At 34.2% G+C, this 22,922-nt stretch overlaps 2 protein-coding genes and 2 pseudogenes across 2 annotated transcripts; 3 read left to right on the top strand and 1 right to left on the bottom strand.

Annotated features, from left to right (window-relative positions):
* Window positions 1-1,075, top strand: LOC120123192. Its single transcript, XM_039142136.1, has 2 exons — window positions 1-346; window positions 764-1,075. Exons 1-2 carry the CDS (start codon window positions 32-34, stop codon window positions 1,073-1,075), a joined length of 627 nt encoding a protein of 208 aa, XP_038998067.1. The 5' UTR covers window positions 1-31.
* A 196-nt stretch (window positions 1,076-1,271) lies between these two features.
* Window positions 1,272-1,793, top strand: LOC120123193 (the record flags this gene model as incomplete). Its single annotated transcript, XM_039142137.1, has 1 exon — window positions 1,272-1,793. A coding segment is annotated over exon 1 (507 nt), but the record flags the coding sequence as incomplete, so codon positions are not given.
* On the top strand, window positions 1,793-3,981 carry LOC120123194 (annotated as a pseudogene).
* A 191-nt stretch (window positions 3,982-4,172) lies between these two features.
* Window positions 4,173-20,095, bottom strand: LOC120123195 (annotated as a pseudogene).
* Between the last annotated feature and the right edge of the window lie 2,827 nt (window positions 20,096-22,922).

Here is a 22,922-nt window from a genome sequence, read left to right on the forward strand (position 1 = left end):
TCTCTGCTTTCGAAGAGATAAAAGGGAAACCATGGAAAGGCTTTCATACTCGTTTTCTCCAACCCCTTTGCAAATCTCTCGAAAGCCTTCTCCTTTCACTTATCGACTCGCCAATTCCGACTCTCCTAAACTCAGTTTTGCACCTTCTCTCGCTCGACCTCAACTCAGACGAGTCAGATCAATTTCATGCAAGACAAATGACCCATCTCAGTTTTCTCGTGTTCAATACAATGCAAGCTATGAATTGTCTTCAATCGTTTCTCCCCTAGCCGGAACAGGAAATGGGTCAAAACTCGGTTCCAATATCCTCAAGCTTATTGCAATGGGCGCTTCTTCCAAAAGAAAGGTGTGAAATTTATGCAAGTTTTTAGTGAAATTATTGTTTGATTAACAGAAGGTAGGATGAAGGCATTTTCAGAGTCTTTTTCCCCCTTTCATTTTAACTAGTTTAATCGTTTCCTAGTCATCCATGCATGCATGTATGCATGTATGCGTATGTATATGGGGGATTAGTGATGTTTTGGCAAATATGGACCTTTAGTATTCAATATGTATGTATGCATGTGTGTTTGTGGCAGAGTTATTTATCCATCATCATTCCAGTTGAACATTTTAGCATGAACTTGAAATTACCATGCATTGTGTAAAAATCGGCATAATTTGCAGTTTATTTGGATTAAAATTCAATGTGGAATTCGAACAATGTGTTGTCCTCTTCATTTACAAAGGGTTCAAACAATTTTCTGTTCTTCAAAATTTTCAGGCAATCACGGATTGGGCGATGTCTGTTGCTCTCTATGCAGTTATCATGTTCTTGATTCAACCGATTTTCGCACCAACAGCCTTCGCAACCTTTCAAATCGCCGCCAAAACTAGTGGAACTGCAGCTAGGGGCAGACTAATCTATGTCAAGTTATTAAGTAGTGAGTGGACTGGTTTCTTTTCCGGTTGTTTCCACACCCTGTCAGGGCCAGACCACCTTATGGCTTTGGCTCCGCTATCGATCGGACGTACACGGATGGGAAACGCTGTTGTTGGAGCTCTGTGGGGTTTTGGTATGATGCTGGTCAGGTAATCTTTGGTCTCATATTTCTACTTCTAAAGGACAGGCTCCAAATTGAAGTCATCCGGACCTGGGGTACAAGGGTGTTGGGCTTAACATTGCTCGTTGTCGGAGCTATTGGTATAAGTGAAGCTTCTGAAGTTCCCGCTCCCTGCGTTGCCATAGGAAACATTAAGTGTGATGTTAGTGTTTACGGAACACTCGATATTGGAAAACGTAAGCGATGTCTGTTGCTCTCTATACAGTTATCATGTTCTTGATTCAACCGATTTTCGCACCAGCAGCCTTCGCAACCTTTCAAATCACCGCCAAAACTAGTGGAACTGCAGCTGGGGGCAGACTAATCCATGTCCAGTTATTAAGTAGTGCGTGGACTGGTTTCTTTTCCGGTTGTTTGCACACCCTGTCAGGGCCAGACCACCTTGTGGCTTTGGCTCCGCTATCGATCGGACGTACACGGATGGGAAGCGCTGTTGTTGGAGCTCTGTGGGGTTTTGGCCATGATGCTGGTCAGGTAATCTTTGGTCTCATATTTCTACTTCTAAAGGAAAGACTCCAAATTGAAGTCATCCGGACCTGGGGTACAAGGGTGGTGGGCTTAACATTGCTCGTTGTCGGAGCTATTGGTATAAGTGAAGCTTCTGAAGTTCCCACTCCCTGCGTTGCCATAGGAAACAGTGAGTGTGATGTTAGTGTTTACGGAACACTCGATATTGGAAAACGTAAGCGATGTCTGTTGCTCTCTATGCAGTTATCATATTCTTGATTCAACTGATTTTCGCACCAGCAGCCTTCGCAACCTTTCAAATCGCCGCCAAAACTAGTGGAACTGCACCTGGGGGCAGATTAATCCATGTCCAGTTATTAAGTATTGCGTGGACTGGTTTCTTTTCCCGTTGTTTGCACACCCTGTCAGGGCCAGACCACCTTATGGCTTTGGCTTCGCTATCGATCGGACGTACACGGATGAGAAGCGCTGTTGTTGGAGCTCTGTGGGGGGTTTTGGCCATGATGCTGGTCAGGTAATCTTTGGTCTCATATTTCTAGTTCTAAAGGACAGGCTCCAAATTGAAGTCATCCGGACCTGGGGTACAAGGGTGGTGGGCTTAACATTGCTCGTTGTCGGAGCTATTGGTATAAATGAAGCTTCTGAAGTTCCCGCTCCCTGTGTTTCCATAGGAAACAGTGAGTGTGATGTTAGTGTTTACGGAACACTCGATATTGGAAAATGTATAAGCTGAAAGAATAGACTGAATTCATTGATTTCTCACTTACAAACAGACCATTTTATAGCTAATGAAATTAGTATGTTAAACTAACAATATATGCTAACAGACTAACAACTTTGGCGCCTAAGCTAACTAACTATACTATAGTGCAAGCACATACACAACAATTCTGTTATAGACTAACATTCTCCCTACTTTCTCAACCTTCCTGATGAAAAGATGAACAATTGAATCGAAAGTGCTTATGCTTCCTCCCGTTCACTTGAATCGAAAGTGCCGATGCTTCCTTCCGTTCACTTGAATCGAAAGTGCCAATGCTTCCTTTCGTTCTTCTTATTCACCTTCATTTCTTTCTTCTTCATCCTTTTATACAAGGACCCTTTTGTTGGGACATACAAAAGATAAGTGTTATAAACTACATGGTTACCCTCGAGAGTATAGTTCTCGTTCTAAGACTTCTCATGTTGCGTCTACTGATGTAGTTTCTGAATCTTCAGGCTATGTTTGTACTAGTAATACTGGTAATGTCAATGGTACTAGTAATAACAACAGTACTACAACTGATTACTTACCACACAACAATGTCAACAACTTATTGCCATGCTTACCACAAAATTATAAACTGCTTCATTTTCTGATATACCCTCCGCATCCATTAATCTCTCCATGCAAGGGACTTACGGGCAGCTTCCTCGATTGTAACTCTAACAGGTTTTCCATCGAATAGTTTCTGGGCAGTTACATTCGGTGCACAAGAAGACAGTGAAGGAAGCGAGCCATCAAGACCTTGGAGATAAGAGACTGTACATGCATCTTCTTTACAAAGTAAGACTTCATTTACCTCTGAAAAAATGACGGCGTGGAGAGGAATTGAAACTCAGGTCTTTTCGCGCCAACGGGAAAGAAGAAAATAAATCACGGAGAAGAAGAGTATAACGAACACCGCATTCGTTAGATACAAAGGAAGGGGTAATGCATCAGAAGCTTAGGCGGTATCTTCCACTACAGAAATCCCCTTCATTTGTCTGACAGCATGAACCAGTTTAGTCTCTGTACGCCAGCGGCCTTCCGTTTTAAGCGATGCTGGAAACGGAAGCCGGTGGCAACAGAGGAGGATGCAGCGGACGAAAAATAAGGTCAGGACCGTTTGGCGAATGATACCATATTGGAAAACGTATAAGCTGAAAGAATAGACTGAATTCATTGATTTCTCACTTACAAGCACACCATTTTATAGCTAATGAAACTAACATGTTAAACTAACAATATATGCTAACAGACTAACAACTTTCGCGCCTAAGCTAACTAACTATACTATAGTGCAAGCACGTACACAACAGTTCTGTTATAGCCTAACACTCGAAAATCCGGCAATCTGAAAAAAAAAGATTGGTTTTGCCACAGGGATCTTTCACGGATTGCATCCATCGCACTAAAGATGGTTTTTCCAGCATTCGCATTGCCGCCTCTCTCGGCCGGCGCCGCGTTCCTCGTTATGTTCTTGCTCAGAACCGTAGTGGCAATGGGAAGCTATACGGTGTTTATCGGCACATGCAGTGAAGCATTAAAGGATAGGGTACTCGGAATCACTGAAAAACTCACTTGGGCTTCTTCCTTTATAGAAATTGCTCTTGGCATTGCCATTATCATTAGCCAATTTTTCGGATATAGTCTCTACTGATCTACTGATCTATCTAACTATTAATAGTCATCAAATACAGGTAGCTAGCTTAATCGACATCGTTATTGTTACAACAACCTAATTATCGTAAGTCCAAGCGTATTTAAACATGAATTTCATGTTTATAAAGTCATTTATGTCTTCTTAAATTGTTTAATTAAGATAAAATCAAGCTAATGAATCATCTGATCCTCCTTGCCTAAGAAATCAAAGCTTATATACTAGCTTTCTTTACCGTACTACAAACAGGCAATCAAGAAAAGCTGCACAATCTTTGCATGAATAAAGATGTCAACAAGGAAGGAACAGAACACACGAACTCCAAGAATTGCAACATTTACAGACCACAACAAATCATGTCTTCTTCTTCCTCAGTTTCTTCAGAGTAATACCGTGCATCATCGACTCCATTGTTGAAACAACAACCGGGTTGGTTTTGTTGTTGTTGTAATTGTTCGAGCTGTTGGAAATAGTAAAGAAAAGTGGGAAACTTTCGGTGGCTTTAAATGCACCGAAAGTTGCTTGTTGAAAATGGTTTTTGGCTTAATTACATTTTACCCATTACATACTTTAGGGTATTTACAAGATTAGTCCCTAAAGTTCAACTATAAATATCCTAACCCATTTAGCTTCAAAATCATCCCAAAATCCCAAATCATTTTTTCTCCCAATACTAGAGAGTTTTTTGTGAGTAGTGAGTGTTTTGTAAACACCTGTAAATTTTCTCTCTTAGTAAAATATCTACAGCAGTCCGGAGATGTAAGAACAATTGGCTGAACTCCGTTATCAATTTCAGGTATTAATTTTTCCGCTTTTATTTCGCATTCTCACTAATCTGGTTATAGGGAAATTACTTGTTACTCGGTTATTTCCCAACAACTGGTAATCAGAGCTTTTGGTTGTGAATTTTGTCAATTTTTTGCGAGGTTACTATTCATTAAAGTTTACGTGAATAGTGAATTTCGTGAATAGTAAAAAAATTTTGTCGGCGATACGAATTTGTTGACGAAGGTGTTCTAATACATGGTGGTTCACAAGAATTGTCAGAAACGATCCAAACGAAGCCAGATTCGAGTGGGAGCGATGGCTGCAGATGAAGGGAAGGTGAAAATTGAAAAGTTCGATGGTGCAGACTTTGGCTTTTGGAAGATGCAGATTGAAGATTTTCTGTACCAGAAAAATCTCTATCAACCTCTCTCAAGAAAGCAACTAGAGGGCATGAAGAATGAAGAATGAAGACTGGGCTCTTCTCGACATATAAGCCCTCGGAGTTATCCGACTAACGTTGTCCCGCAATGTTGCTTTCAACATAGCAAAGGAAAAGACTACAACGGGTCTTATGGCGGCTCTCTCCAGTATGTATGAGAAGCTATCGGCCTCAAACAAAGTTCATTTGATGAGGCAATTGTTCAATTTATGGATGGCAGAAGGGGCATCGGTGGCATAACACCTAAATGAACTCAACACAATCACAACCCAGTTGGGTTCAGTGGAAATTGAATTTGATGATGCAGTTCGAGCTTTAATTCTCTTATCAGCTCTACCAGACAGTTGGAATGCTACTGTTACATCAGTTAGCAGCTCGTCGGGAAATAACAAATTAAAATTCGACGATATTTGGGATCTGGTACTGAGCGAAGAAATTCGACGGAGAGAATCCGGTGAAACATCAACCTCCTCAGCCTTGTACACGAAGTCCATAGAGAGAACTTCAGAAAGAAATTCAAATCGTGGTAGATCCAAATCCAGAAGGGGAAAATCAATAACGGGAAAGAAATATTATACCTGTTATAATTGTGGCAAGAAGGATCACTTTAAAAGAGATTGTCGAGCACTGAAGAAAGATACCAGCGCACAGGATTCTACCAACGTGACAGATGAGACAGGTGATGCCATGATTCTAAGTGTCAACAGTCTGATTGAATCATGGATCTTGGATTCAGGGGCATCTTTCCACTCCACCTTATGCCGAGAAATCATGGAGAACTATGTCAGTGGTGATTTTAGGAAGGTTTATCTAGCTGATGATAAAACATTGAAGATCGTCAGAAAAGGAGACATCCGACTAAAGTTGCCAAACCAGAACACCTGGACACTGAAAGGAGTGAGACATATTCCTAGCCTCAAAAGAAATCTGATTTTTGTAGGACAACTTGATGGAGAAGGTTATAGTAAAACCTTTTTAGGCTGTGAATGGAAGATTATCAAAGGAGCACTCGTCATTATTTATGGTAAGAAGACTGGTACTCTCTATGTAACCTCAAACTTAGAGAATATCATTGCTACAACAGATCCTGATGGAAAATAAAACCTATGGCACCAAAGGCTTGGTCATATGAGCGAGAAAGGGATGAAGACACTTTTGTCAAAAGAGAAGCTGCCGGATCTAAAGAATATAGATGTCGGAATATGCGAGGATTGCATCTTTGGCAAACAAAAGAAAGTCAGTTTTGCAAAGATTGACAAGAAACCCAAGGCAGAAAAGTTAGAGTTGGTTTATACTGATGTATGGGGACCATCTCCAGTTCCATCTCTTGCAGGCTCACTATATTATGTCACCTTCATCTATGATTCTACAAGGAAGGTGTGGGTTTATTTTCTGAAGAATAAATCATAAGTCTTTGATACCTTCAGAAAATGGAAGGTCATGGTGGAAAATGAGACTGGTTTGAAAGTCAAGCGGTTGAGGTCTGATAATGGAGGAGAGTACAAAAATAGAAGATTCAAAGATTTCTGCGCAAACAATGGGATCAAGATGGAGACAACAGTTCCCATGACACCGCAACAGAATGGCGTAGCAGAGCGCATGACCAAAACTCTGAATGAACGTGCCAGAAGCATGATGATACATGCCGGATTGCCCAAATTTCTATGGGCTGAAGCTATCAACACTGCATCTTACCTGATCAACTGTGGGCCCTCAGTTCCCTCGGATGGTGGAATACCGGAGGAAGTTTGGAGCAAGAAAGAAATAAACCTTTCACACTTAAGAGTGTTTGGTTGTATTTCTTATGTACACATAGACTATGCTGAAAGAAGTAAACTTGATTCCAAGTCAAAAAATGCGTCTTTGTTGGTTATGGTGGTGATGAGTTAGGTTACCGGTTTTGGGACTACGAAAATCGGAAGATCATCAGAAGCAGAGATGTCATTTTCAATGAGAATGTGATGTACAAAGACAGGTCAACCATAGAATCAAGTAGCTCAAATATCGAAGCTGAAACAAAGGAATTTGTTGAGTTTGAGGAGATTTCTGGAAATGATGTTCAGATCAATCCTGAAGCAGTTCAAGAAGAACCAGGCATACCAGAACTGAGATGATCTTCCAGAATTCCTAAACCAACCCAACGTTATTCGCCTTCTTTGCACTACTTGTTGTTGACTGACAATGGTGAACCAGAGTGCTATGATGAAGCAATGCAGGTGGAGGATTCAGTCAAGTGGGAGTCTTCCATGAAATATGAGATGGACTCGCTTATGTCAAATCAGACGTGAGAATTAGCTGAATTACCACCAGGCAAGAAAGCGCTCCATAACAAGTGGATTTACAGGATCAAAGAAGAGCACAATGGGAGAAAACGCTACAAAGCAAGATTAGTTGTCAAAGGTTTTCAGCAAAAGGAAGGTATTGACTACAATGGAATTTTCTCTCCAGTTGTAAAACTATCTACAATCAGACTGGTGTTGAAAATTGTAGCTACATAAAATTTACATCTTGAGCAGTTAGATGTAAAAACAACTTTCCTTCATGGTGATTTGGAGGAATAAATCTATATGAGGCAGCCAGAAGGCTTCATAGAGGCAAGCAAGAAAAACCTGGTATGCAGGTTGAAGAAGAGCTTATATGGTTTAAAACAAGCTCCTAAACAGTGGTACAAGAAGTTCGATAGCTTCATGGGTAGTAGCAGTTTTACCAGATGCCAAGCAGATCATTGTTTCTACATCAAGAAGTTCGAAAACAGCTTCATTATTTTATTGTTGTATGTTGATGACATGCTTGTTGCAGGTTCAGACATGTAAGAGATTATAAACTTGAAGCAAAAATTGTTGAAGCAGTTTGCAATGAAATATCTGGGCGCTGCAAAGCAGATTCTAGGGATGAGGATCAAGAGAGACACAAAGTCGGGGACTTTGATGTTATCACAGGCTAAGTACATCAACAAAGTACTCTCCAGGTTCAACATGCAAGATGCTAAACCAGTAAGTACACCTTAAGGTGTTCACTTTAGACTCTCCAAAGAACAGTCACCAAAGACGGAGGAAGAACGTACACACATAGTGAAGGTGTCGTATGCCTCAGCAATTGGAAGTCTGATGTACGCCATGGTTTGTACCAGACCAGATATTGCTCATACAGTGGGAGCTGTTAGTAGGTACATGAATAATCCGGGCAAGGTACATTGGGAAGCAGTCAAATGGATCCTCATATATCTTCGGGGTACTACAAACAAAGCACTTTGTTTCAAAGGTGAAGATACGATACTGACAGGCTATGTAGATGCTGACTTAGCCGAAAACGTTGACATCAGAATGATCACTACAGTGTATGTCTATACTCTAGGAGGTACTGCGGTGAGTTGGGTTTCTCAACTACAGAAGATAGTTGCTCTCTCCACAACTGAAGCAGAATATGTCGCTGTTACGGAAGCCAACAAGGAGATGGTTTGGCTCCAAAGTTTCTTGGAAGAGTTAGGTAAGAAATAAGAAAACAATGTCTTGTACTGCGATAGTCAAAGTGCCATCCATTTAGCAAAGAATCCATCTTTTCATTCCAGGACGAAACACATACAACTGCGATATCATTTTATCCGGTCTCTTCTGGAAGATGGGATTTTGAAACTTGAAAGATTAGTGGAGCTCAAAATCTGTCAGACATGTTGACAAAGACAGTGACCACGGACAAACTGAAGTTGTGTTCAACTTCAGTTGGCATGCTAGCGTAACAAGACTATAAATGATATTGCAGTGATCGAGGTGTGAAGACAGATTAAAATCAGTCTTCAAGTGGGAGATTGTTGGAAATAGTCAAGAAAAGTGGGCAACTTTCGGTGGCTTTAAATGCACCGAAAGTTGCTTGTTGAAAATGGTTTTTGGCTTAATTACATTTTAGCCATTGCACACTTTAGGGTATTTACAAGATTAGTCCCTAAAGTTCAACTATAAATACCCTAACCCATTTAGCTTCAAAATCATCCCAAAATCTCAAATCATTTTTTTCTCCCAATACTAGAGAATTTCTTGTGAGTAGTGAGTGTTTTGTAAACACCTGTAAATTTTTTCTCTTAGTAAAAGATCTGCAGCAGTCCGGAGATGTAAGCACATTGCCTGAACTCCATTATCAATTTCAGGTATTATTTTTCCGCTTTTATTTCGCATTCTCACTAATCTGGTTATAGGGAAATTACTTGTTACTCGGTTATTTCCCAACACGAGTGTGTTGTTCAAATAGACGACCATCGCTTCGTTCTCTTGTGCTACTCTCTGCCATGCCTGGTTCTCCATCTCGAGTTTGTTTAGAAGATTTTGTAGCTCGATTGTTTTGTTGGTAGCTCTTGTGAGCTCTGCGTCTTTTTATTTGAGTAAAAGAGTTGCCTTGGGTTCTAGCTTTTTCACCATGGCTGCAACTAGTTTCTTTCTTTGCTCTTGCCAAAATAATCTCAATACATGTATTTGCTTATCAACCATGGCTTGACAATATATCATTGATTCACCATTTTGAAAACAGAGATTTTGATTCTTCTGTTGCTGCACCTGTGGTTTCCATTGATGGCCAAAACAGAATTGATTAAACCCACCGTCGCCGGTGCCGCCACAATCAAGGGAACCACATAATCGAAACCGATATTATCTGAATAAAACTGAGCTTGTATTGCCATTTTCGTCACCTCTTCTTCAACCTTCAACCAAAAACAACCATCAAAATCAAACCAATGAAACAAATTGTAAGCAAAACCCTTTCTTCCCCAGAAACCTATTTTCTTTTAAAACATATCAGATCATAACACACAAACTGCTATTTCTTCTCCTTTGGATCAAAGAAATGAAAGGTACTCTCAAGACATATGAAAAACAAAAAGAAAGAGGAGGGTGCTCGTGTGTATTTATAAGGGTGAGATCGTTTGTGTAGATTACATATATAATATTAATTTATGGCTTGTTTTTCTGTCTACTTAAACAACTACGTACACACGCAGATTTTGTGTAGATTATATATATAATAGAATTCCTATAATGACTCTCCCTTATTTATTTTAGAATTTTATAACAGTTTTAATCTAATTTCTTGTGAACATGAATTTTAAATCAATTGTCATGGGGATTTCATTTTCTATCTATTTTATTATCGTCCACATTGCACCTTATTAAGCACTCTAAATATACATTTAATTAGTGTTGTCATGATCGGATTGATTAAAACGGTAATACATGATCCGATCAATTCGATTGACAGCATAAAATCAAGATTAAATAAATCGTAACGAATGATAAAAATTGAGAATCATAACAAAAAAAAATCAATTAAAAATAACTATATAAACTTTTAAAAGAATTATTTTAACCGGCATAACTAAGGTTGTTAATTAAATTTAAAAAAAATATGTATTATCAATTAAACTCTAATTTTTAAATTAATTGATGAAATTAAAATCTTTATTAATAGATACTCATGTTCTCATCAGATGTGTTATAGTTAGTCAACTAATAAATAATATAATTTGATTGAATGATAGAATCGGATTTCTTCTATTCCACATTAGAACTTATGATATTAGAGTGTCGCATATTTAAATCTTGTTGAAAAATAATAAATTAATTGAATAAAATTGATGTCCTTTATAAAAGTCATATCACTCGGTAAATAAACTTATTATAATAATTCAAGTCACTTGATGAATAAACTTATTTTTTAAAAGTTGCATTCTTTCAATTATACTTAGTAATCTTTCAGCAAATTTCTTTGTCAAAAGGTTTAACTATTTTTCAAAAGGTCTTAACCTTTCAATCATTTCCTCTTCTATAGGTTACTAGTTAAGGCAAAAATCTTAGAGACAACTCACAATTTCGGAATAGGAGAAATACTTAGAAAATTTCTTCTAAATTTGTCATTTCTGGTGATAGAGAAAGGCAAGATTGTGTTCGATTTATCAATATTGTTGTGATCGTTTGTTGTTGTATCTTGGGAGACTGAAATCCAACATTACTCAAAGTACCGAAGAGTGGATGAATCTGTCTTAATAAAACTGTTCATACATATCTAAACGAAAATCTTTCTTCAGTTTATTTTACTCTACTCATTAGATTTCGTATCTAGTAAACAAGTTCACTAATTGTTTATTCATTTTACTTCGTTTTATTATATAACAATATTTGTTTATCATTATTATTTTATTTCTCATTTTAACATTTTGTCTAACAAATCTAAACAAGTCAATTGGACTTAAAGACTAAATTTCAAATGGCTAAAAATTCAAGGACTAGAGAAGAATTAAACTTCTTCTAAATAGTAAAATTATGAGTTTATGAAAACCGTGAAACAATGCAAGGCAAGTAAAGTAATTTTCACGTACAAGGCAAGCTGTTTGAACAATTATTTATTGTTCCCAATCAACAATTTTATAGTCGTGTTAAAACCTAAAACTTTTAAAGGTAAACAATTGTCTTCTCATAATTGAGATGGTTTGATGTATATATTATTTCTTATGTGTTATATATTTAAAAATATCTACAATAATTTTTTTATTTATTTTTTAATTAAAATTTTATTTTATTTTACTTTATATATATATATATATATACCAGGTCAAATGCCATAAGCACGATTCTTTTAAATACAAAACACGGTTACAACATGGAAGTATATGGAATCGATGGGGTGGAAACATATAGACACATTCGATCATCAATGCCATATATATAACCTGCATAATTCAGAAGTTATTAAGCAATCTCGATGATTAATGAGAATATTTTTTCTTATAAAAATTAAGTTTCCATTGCTGAATCTCTTCAAACATTGATCATCATCATCTCGTTACAAACAATGGAAACGGGTAAGAAAGTTTGCAATATGTCAGGTCTCTCTCTCTCTCTACATTGTAGACCGACACACGCAACTCATGTCTACTGTAGTTTTTTCTTTTTCAATGCTCTCCACCAAATATATATATACTTAATACGAAAATAAATATTCATATAATGTCTCAAAAAATATTGTAATATTTAAATAAATTTTCATTAAAAATATGTTAGTTAAGTTTTTTTCATTATCATTTTAGATGTCTAAATGTTAATCGTTGTTATAAAATTCATTAAGTGATATTGTCATGTTTTTATAATTTTATGATTTTTTATTTTAAATAAAAAATATATTTAAAAAATCTAAAAAATTCAAATCTTAAAAAAACTCAAAACTTTTAAATTTTCAATTTTAATTCCCTTACCACCACCAATCGCCACTAATACCGTCAATCGACCAAACACCCAACGATGTATGACAGACTAACCACTTATGACCAAAACCTCCATAATTTCGCAATCGATCAAACTCCAAAAAACTGGTGTAAATAAAAGATTTTATTTTAGGATTTGTAACTTTTTATTGAGAATTTCGATAAATTAAATGTTTATTGTAGAAATTGTTAGAGGTAGAATTAAGAGATTTTGGTTCTATATCCAAAGTTTTGGCAATGACAGTCTGCCTTTGGCCATGGTAGTTGGTTGCAGTGGAAGGGAGAGATAGAGAAGGAGAAGGGAGAGGGGAAACACAGGTTATTTTAATAAAAATATTTTTATTTTTTTTTAAATAAATTCTCAAAATTATCATACCTTAACACCTATAACTTAACGGATTTTTTTAATTGCGGTTAACGGTAGACCCCTAAAATGATAACGGATATAAATTTAGGTAATTATTTTTAATGAAATTTTTTTAAACACTAAAACATTTTTCGAGATATAGATTAGACATTTATTTTTTGTATTAAGAGATATATATATATATATATATATATATATATATATATATATATATGCTTTGAGTGCTGCTTTGACCGACTCTGCATTAATATTTTTTTTGTTCTTTGCTGCCATTACCAATCTGTCCGTTGATGCTTTAATTTTAGGATATAAGTAGCCCATATTTACTTCTGTTATCATAGTTTTACTTCTTCTATTATGACTGTAGACATTACATTTTATTCGATTGTTTTCGCTTTTAATTATTATTATGTCTATTAGATTATTTATAATTGTTATTAATTAGTAGTTCTTTATTATTAACATTATCACGTAAGTTTAATATTAATTGCATATGTTTAGGTTAGTGTTAATTAATATAATATAATATAATATAATATAATATAAATATGTATTAAGTAATTAAATAAAGTAAAATACATTTGTTAATATTTTATTATTATGTTAATAGGTTACAATGGATGGTCCAAATTACATATAAGCCCAACAATTAATTATAACATGCCCAAAATAGAAGTCCAAGGAGATGGCCCGTATGAAAACCCAACAACAATTAGGGTTTTCATTTTTTCTCCTTTAGTCCTCGTCTACTATCAGTCGTTAGATATGTGCTTGATCTAACAGTCCAGATGTGAGGGGGATTAGAGTTTGTTCTTGAAACCCTATACTAGCTTCAATGTTGCCGCCTAGGATGAGCCCTCCCGACGCTGTCGCGACCCCGCCGTTAGAGAAGTTGGACCACGCTAAAGACTCCCAAGCTGTCGCCATCAGCAAATCCGACCGAATTAAAGGCCAACAATGAAAAAAAATCAATCAAACAAGGGTGAAATTAAATCTACACCAAACCCGTTAAAAAAATTAAATCCTGAGAAATCCACCCGGTTTATGGAAAATCGTGCCCCTATAAAGAAGCCTCATCGAATCACTGCCAAACACTCAAGATATTCAAAGATATAACATGCAAGGAGAGAACTGAAAAAAGGGAAACAAAAAAAACATACAACATCAAGAGAAATTAAAGAGAAACCATTTCGAAAAAAGGAAAACAAGAGAGGAAAGGAAAGGAAAAGTTCTCACCTTGATTCGGAGTTCATCGAGAAGCTGAGGGGACGTCGAATTTCAGAGATTTTGAAAGGTATAATCTTATATCTAGGTTTCTAGGGTGAGTTTTAGGCAAATGTGGCCTCAGATTTGGGTTAAGAAAATAAAAGGAATATTTTGGGTTGTTTTGCTTCCCCTCCAGCCACCGTGAATGGCGGTGAAGGGCATCAGTGAACGGTAGCCATGCCTTTGATGAAGGGAACTAGAGAGAGTTTGTGAATTCTCTATCTCTCTTAAGAAACCAAAAAAAAAAAAATAGAAAATGAAATGCTTAGTTGATTTTAAGCATTGATTTTAGGTTTATATACCCTGCATTAAACGATTTCGTTTTAGGAGGAGGGAACGCCGTATTCAAAGCTTGGTTTAATACTTGATCACGTCTAGTAATTCGATATGCATTTTAATTTAGTCCACTATTTATTATAAATTAGATATTGATTAATTGATACTTTTAGTACCTAAAATTTTATTGTGAATTCATTTTAGTTAAATTTTTTATCTCTAGGAAATAACATGAATGATTAACCTAATGGTTCTTTATATTTTTTTATTTATTTTGATTAAGTCCAATATTCATCTCTTATGCTTTAAATGTGTATGTATCTTTAATATAATTTTTAAACTTAAATTTTATTAATTATAAGTTATGTATATATGTATATATATAAAAAGAAACACACTTTTTAAAATTATATGTTAAAATTATATTTATCTACTTTAGTGATATATTTATATATTATACTTTTTATTTATTTAAAATATGTACACATATTTTGTTTTATTATGTTATGTGTATTATTTTAGTTTTAATTTATCTAATTATTTATTTATGTTATAAATGCATTTTTACCCTGATGTATTATTAAGAACACTCGTTGTAGAATGGGCATGAAAAGCACAACTTGTTCATAGTGGTTTGATTCGATGACATTTAAACGAAAAGTGAACTTGATTAATTTAAGGATTGTACTTTATTTTTGACTCGAACTTACAAATTCCACTGTAATGACGACATATAGGCGACTGGGCATCAATTTTTGGGGCGTTGTAGGGGTGCTTACCCATCCCCATACGTAATTCACTCCCAAACCCTTTAAAAATGAATTTTCGATAAACAGAGACTGATTTTTGTCTTAAAAAATAGTTTTAATAGACATTTTTAGGTATTCAACCTACCTAACCATAAGGTCGATTACGACTCTAAAATTTAAATTAAATAAAAAACCAAAAGTTTCCAAAAATAAAGTCATAATTATTTTAAAATTAGTTTTTTCAGAAAAATGGTTATGAGAGCTTGACGACTCCGTTGAAGATTTTTTTAGAGAGTAAAGCTGTTAATCGCTTATACATTATTGTGGTTGTGAAAATTATAATTTCGAGTCCTTAATTAGCTTATGATCATTTTGCTTAATATTGATTAATTTATTTTGGATTATTTATCAATAATTGTACTACTGTTTTATCTTATTGTTTTCAGATTCATCGAATATTATTAAAAAATACTTGTGTGTTTATCGTTTCGTTGGGTCGAAGGTTCATAGCTTCTCCTAATACACCACACCCATTTCATGATATAAGTTATGTACCCGAGCTCCATTCCAATTAAGTAAGAGTGAACATTATGCTTTTGTGGTGAATTTATTCCCCAAATGTGTAACACAAATCTCCCGTATACCTTTCCGTACACGAGATACGGATGTCACAACACTTTTTTAAACATTTTGTCATTTGAAAACCCGTAAAATTTTGTTTCAATTTTAACAACCACAAAGTATGATATTTATAGAAGCAAAATACTAAAACTATCATTTTAAATACATTACAAAATATTTACTTTAGTTCCATTACATGCCAACTAAGTTTTCAAAATGAATAAGATTGTCCCAATGTTACTGATGAGTCAACCTTTAATTGATGAAAGTTGTTACTGATGTACTCCTTACTCGGCAAAACCTTGATTGTTCCCTACGCGTGAAATCAACACAAGTTAAGTATTTACTTAGTGAGACATAATACTGTAAAGATATCATAATTTATATATAAGTATTTTATGACTATTGAATGACGAATTAAATTCATAATCCATAAGGACCAGATAAGCCTTTATCAATTAAATCATAATTATTTCATACAATTATCGAAATTATTCTTAGTAGGCCCACCATACCTATCATTCTGTATATTATCCCCATTATTCATTATTTGCCATGTGTATATTAAATGAGAAAATACTATACATGTATTGCACCAAAGTACCAATTGATCATGTATCTTTTATAATCATCATGGGTGGCACCTTAAAAACTGTTAACACACCATTTTGTATTTTCATTTGGGGCATCTTTTCATGCCCATTATGTACTGTTTACATTTTCCTTTATGACATCCATTCATACCAATTATGCATTGTTGTACATTTTATATATATGACATCCTTTCATACCACTTATGCACCGTTTATATCAAAATACATTATAATTCCATTAGTCTTTTACCCAAAGGCATTTAGCCTTTCATCTAACTTGCATGACTGACACTTTTCTGCCAAATGCACAGCTAGGCAATTAATCTTTTACTCAAAGGTATTTAACCTTTCATCTAATTGGCATAATTGACACCTTTATGCAAAATGCACAGCTAGGCCATTAATCTTTACTCAAAGGTATTTAACCTTTCATCTAACTGGCATAATTGACACCTTTCTGCCAAATGCACAGTTAGGCAATTAATCTTTTACTCAAAGATATTTAACCTTTCATCTAACCTGCATAATTGACACATTTATGCCAAATGCACAACTATGCCATTAATCTTTTACTCAAAGGTATTTAACCTTTCATCTAATTGGCATAATTGAAACCTTTTCTGCCAAATGCATAGCTATGCCATTAATCTTTTACTCAAAGGTATTTAACCTTTCATCTAATTGGCATAATTGAAACCTTTTCTGCCAAATGCACAGCTAGACATTAATCTTTTACTCAAAGGTATTTATCCTTTCATGTAACTGGCATAATTGAAACCTTTTTGCCAAATGCACAACTAGGCCATTAATCTTTTACTCAAAGGTATTTAACCTTTCATCTAACTGGCTTAATTGACACCTTTTTGCCAAATGCACAACTAGGCCATTAATATTTTACTCAAAGGTATTTAACCTTTCAGTTAACTGGAATAATTGACACCTTTCTGCCAAATACACAGCTAAGTCATTAATCTTTTACTCAAAGGTATTTAACCTTTCATCTAACTGGAATAATTGACACATTTCAGCCAAATGCACAGCTAGGCCATTAATCTTTTACTCAAAGGTATTTAACCTTTCATCTAACTGGAATAATTGACACATTTTTGCCAAATGCACAACTAGATCATTAATCTTTTACTCAAAGGTATTTAACATTTCATCTTACTGGAATAATTGACACATTTCTGCCAAATGCACAGCTAGGCCATTAATCTTTTGCTCAAAGTTATTTAACCTTTTATCTAACTGGTATAATTGATACCTTTCTGCCAAATGCACAGCTAGGCCATTAATATTTTACTCAAAGGTATTTAACCTCTCATCTAACTGGCATAATTGACACCTTTCTGCCAAATGCACAACTAGGCCATTAATATTTTACTCAAAGGTATTTAACCTTTCATCTAACTTGCATAATTGACACATTTATGCTAAATGCACAGCTAGGCCATTAATCTTTTATTTTAGAATTGTTTTTACTCTAATAATTATTCATAATATCACTTAACTCTTTCAATTCATTATAAATTATATAGTTTGCACATGTAGTGCCAATACGGTAATTCACAAACTTATTATAATTTATGTGGGTTTCACACTCACTGCCAATATGGAAATTCATAAACTTATTATGAATTTATTAGTTTTACACACACAGTGCCCATACGGAAATTCATAAACTTATTAGAAGTTTCTTAGTTTTTGCACACAAAGTGCCCATACGGAAATTCATAAACTCATTATGAATTTCTTAGTTTTGCACACATAGTGCCATTTGGTAATCACCATACATATCTTAAAACAACACGCATCTATGACTATCATAACATATAAGTATATAATAAATGCTCTCACCTGGCTTGCCTCAATATTATATTAAGAACGCAAATCTGACTTCTTAGTTACTTTATCTTTGCCTTTCGTTTTGCTTGACTCGAGAGTTTGATTACGATCTACATAAGCATACATTAAAGACATATATTATACTAAATGTTAGTATACTCCTGAACATTATACTTTAATAATTTTCAAAAGTACCATTATTTTAATTTCCATAACAATGTCAACATATCTTGTAGTTCTAAGCTCAATAGTATCGGCACTACTACCCTGGTATCGATATTTCTATACTAAGGTACCGATACCCCCTTTCAGTATCGATACCATTTCTATATTATGTGTTTCATGGTATTGATACCTTTCTCTCAGTATCGATACTACTATACTATGGACCGATACTCCCTTTCAGTATCGATACCATTTTGACATTATGGATCCATGGTATCAATAATTTCCCTTGTTAGTATCGATACCCTATCAGTATTGATACCACTTGCATTGGTACCGATATTGTTTATTCACATTTCTACCTATTTACACCTATAGTATTAGTATTGTTCTATCAGTACAGATACCCTCACCTAGATTTACCATTTTTCAGCCCGATTTTTACTAAATTTTTCCCTTTAATCTCTTACTTTTACCTCCAACAATAATATTGAACTTTTCTTTACTTAACCCCACTAATATTCCTTCATTTAACCTCTTATAACATTTAGAATCTTCATAGAACACTTCAACTCAAAAATAATATAATTTTTCTAAACATATTTTTAATCATATCTCATGCTTCTAATATCTTATTCAATCTTTTGACAAGTCGATTCTAATAATAATCCTCAATAAAAACTCATATATCAACATATCATTCAAAAACTCATTTCCTTAAATCTCATATAAAACATCCCCTACTTAGTTTTAATCTTCTTTAATTCTTCCTTAAGCTTACATATCACTTAATGTTACAAGAGCAACCCAAAATTTAAATGAAGAACTAACTAATTGAAGTTTACCTTATACTATGGAGGAGAGCACTACCCACGTGAAGAAGAAGAAGAATAGTAAAAAATGGCTTATTTTCCTCTTTTCCCCCTTTTAAAATCCCTAATAGGGAATATATTAAAAATTCATTTCCCTCTTAAAAGACCAAAGTGCCCTATTAATTTATATATTGTTACAAATTAATCTAAACACTATTCTAAATCATTTCCTCATATTTTTCCACTTATTAAAATAAATCTTAAATTTTCAAATCTTTTCAATAAAGTCACTGACCTGATATTTGGGATATTACAATTCTCCCCTTTAAGAAAAAATCGTCCTCAAATTTAAAGACTTTATACTTTTACCACCACAATTCAACTAGAGGAATTGTTTGGTTATAGGGTTTTTGGATTTTCTCGAGCCCAGATCTGCATTGGTTCTTTTTCATAATTCAACTCTGATCGAACTCTATTTTCCAAAATTTAAGAACATGCAATGGATCTGATCGGTAATTAACAAGTAATGACATATGAAAACATTATTGGTCTTGTCCATTTCGGGAGGCAAAAATTAACTGATAAAATCTCATGAGGTTCAATAACTCTCGGACCCAGTGCACACCGCAATACTTCCTCCCAATGCGATACTTTCAGAAAAAATTTATCACCTTCTTGCTATTCAATCTCTTTTCTCTTTACATCAGCATAAGACTTTTGTCAATTGGAAGCGATCTTAACAAATTATCTTGTGTAACTTTCATTTTATAATCAATTTTTTTCATTAACTTAGGGCCAACTAGATTCTGATCTAATAAAAACATCGGTTTCATCTTTAATTCAGCTTACAATGCCCTTTTTATTCAATACTAATCGCACATCCATAGCTTGTAAAATTGCCAAATGTTTCTGACCAAGTACCTCTGTAACAACCTTGGACTTTCCTGGAAGATAATCAATGATCACATCATAATCCATTACCCTACTCAAGCTGTATAAACACTGGTGTCTCTATTACAATCCTCTTTAGCATTTCAAAACTCTCTTGACCTCTTTTCCATTCTACAAAAGACATATCTTTCTTTAACAACTGGTTAGCAGTAAAGCTAACATCGAAAATTTTTTCACTAACCTTCGATAGTAACCAGTAAGTCCTCAAAGAAATCCAAACTTCAGGATCATTCTTTGGGAGTTTCCAATTACTACAACATGAGTTTTCCTTAGGATCTATTCTTATATCGTATGCTAAAACAACTTGGCTAAAGAAAACCATCTCTACTAACCAGAATTTCACATTGGTATAGTTTGGCATACAAGTTCTTCTCTCGAAGAGTCTTATTTAACTGCCAAAATCTATGCATAAAAACATAGGTTTATCTTTCTTTTCTCTAATCACACAAATACTTCCCAAGATGAAGTACATGGGCTGATAAAACTTCGATCAATTAACTCTTATAATTGAACCCCTAATTCTCTTGACTCACTTAAATCATTTGATACTAAATCATAAAAATATGTTCAATACCTTAATAACCATCAACCTTGAATTTAACCTCTCGATCTGGAGATATTTAGTAAATTTACCTGAAAAGACATCTATAAACTCCCAATTTTGTGAAATTATCAAACAATTATACTTTAATTATTTGAGTATATATCACATTAGCTATAAAAACTATATATATATATATATATATATATATATATATCTGACATCATTTTCTTCACAATTATCGATGTTACCTTTAACAATGATTTTTCTTTCTGTCAAAAAACTATAATTTCCATACCCTCTGCATTTTTCTGAATTAATCGTCTTTGGAGACCAACAACTTATACACAATATAATCTTAACTCATCAAATGATAATTCCATCAGGTTCACCGGGAACATAGCCCCTGGAATCTTTATCAATTGTTTACTACCTGTCCAACTCACCTTTGCATTATGACCCCCTAAGGTTTACCACTATCATCTCACTCGATATTAAGTTAAATATAATACTTTTATTTTAAATCTTTCATTTCCTTATTGAGGAAATCCGTGTAACTTTTCCAGATCCATTTAAAATATTCTCAAGCAATTGAATCATTTTCTCTCTCAACTATGAAAGTATTTATCCACATCATTTAATAAGAAGACTTGACAACTTTGTAGCAATAACTTCATAGCAGTTAATGCTAAAAATTACACTATTAAAGAAATTTACTCTTTTTCCAATCATTACTAACTTGACAATTTCCCAAGTTCTCGAGAATTAATCTTGATTTTAAATAATAATTTATTGAAGTATGGAATAGGTAGAAAATCCATTTTCACCAATTACCTTCTAAAAGTAACTATTAGGTCCATAAAACTTAACATTTATTCTTACACATCTCACAATCAATTGATCTACTAATAATTCATCTTTCTATAAGCTTTTAGCGGTCAATGTATTTACCGCTTACTCATTTCCTCAAATGCAGAAACATCGTTAAACGCTGGGGCACTCCTTCCAAAGAATGGAGAAAAATCCCTAACAACTTCCACCCTTCTACGACATGATACTGAAATCATGTTGGATTCTCTTGGGTCGATTTTGATCTCGACATTCTTTTCAATATCATCTACTTTCTTACCTTTTTCCTTAGTTTTCGACATCTATTAGGACATACATAAGAATAACGCTCAAGTTAATAAGGAGTGACATAAATCACACTCTAATTGACACTCTATCAATAACTTTGACAATCTTAATGGCATGTAATCCTTTTTCTCAATTTAATTAAACCCGGTTTCGGCCGAGAATCAACTACACCTGACTCTGATACCATTAAATGTAACACCCATATAGCGTATACCATTTCGTACATGAGATATGGATTTCACATCACTTTTTTAAAACGTTTTGTCATTTCAAAACCCGTAAAATTTTGTTTCAATTTTAACAACCACAAAGTATGATATTCATAGAAGCAAAATACTAAAACTATCATTTTTAGTAGAATACAAAATATTTACTTTAGTTCCATTACATGCCAACTAAGTTTTCAAAATGAATAAGATTATCCCAATGTTACTGACGAGTCAACCTTTAATTGATGAAAGTTATTATTGCTGCACTCCTTACTCGATAAAACCTTGATTGTTCCCTACGTGTGAAATCAACACAAGTTAAGTATTTACTTAGAGAGATATAATACTGTAAAGATATCACAGTTTATACATAAGTATTTTATGACTATTGAATGACGAATTAAATTTCATAATCCATAAGGACCATATAAGCCTTTATCAGTTAAACCATAATTCTTTCATACAATTATCAGAATTATTTCTAGTAGGCCCAACATACCTATCCTTCTGTATATTTTCCCCAATATTCTTTATTTTCCTTGTGTACATTAAATGAGAAAATACTATACATGTATTTCACTAATGTGTCAATTGATCATGTATCTTTTATAATCATCATAGGTGACACCTTAAATACAGTTAACACACCATTTTTTATTTTAATTTGTGGTATCCTTTCATGCCTATTATGCACTATTTATGTTTTCCTTTATGACATCCATTCATACCAATTATTAATTGTTGTACATTTTTATATATGACATCTTTTCATACCACTTATGCATTGTTTATATCAAAATGCATTATAATTACTTTAGTCTTTTACCCATAGTCATTTATCCTTTCATTTAACTTACATGATTGACACTTTTCTGCCAAATGCACAGCTAGGCCATTAATCTTTTACTCAAAGATATTTAACCTTTCATCTAACTGGCATAATTGACACATTTATGCCAAATGCACA

The sequence above is a fragment of the Hibiscus syriacus genome, unplaced genomic scaffold (assembly GCF_006381635.1).
Source record: "Hibiscus syriacus cultivar Baekdansim isolate YM2019G1 unplaced genomic scaffold, ASM638163v2 tig00110391_pilon, whole genome shotgun sequence".
NCBI classification, from domain to species: Eukaryota; Viridiplantae; Streptophyta; class Magnoliopsida; order Malvales; family Malvaceae; genus Hibiscus; species Hibiscus syriacus.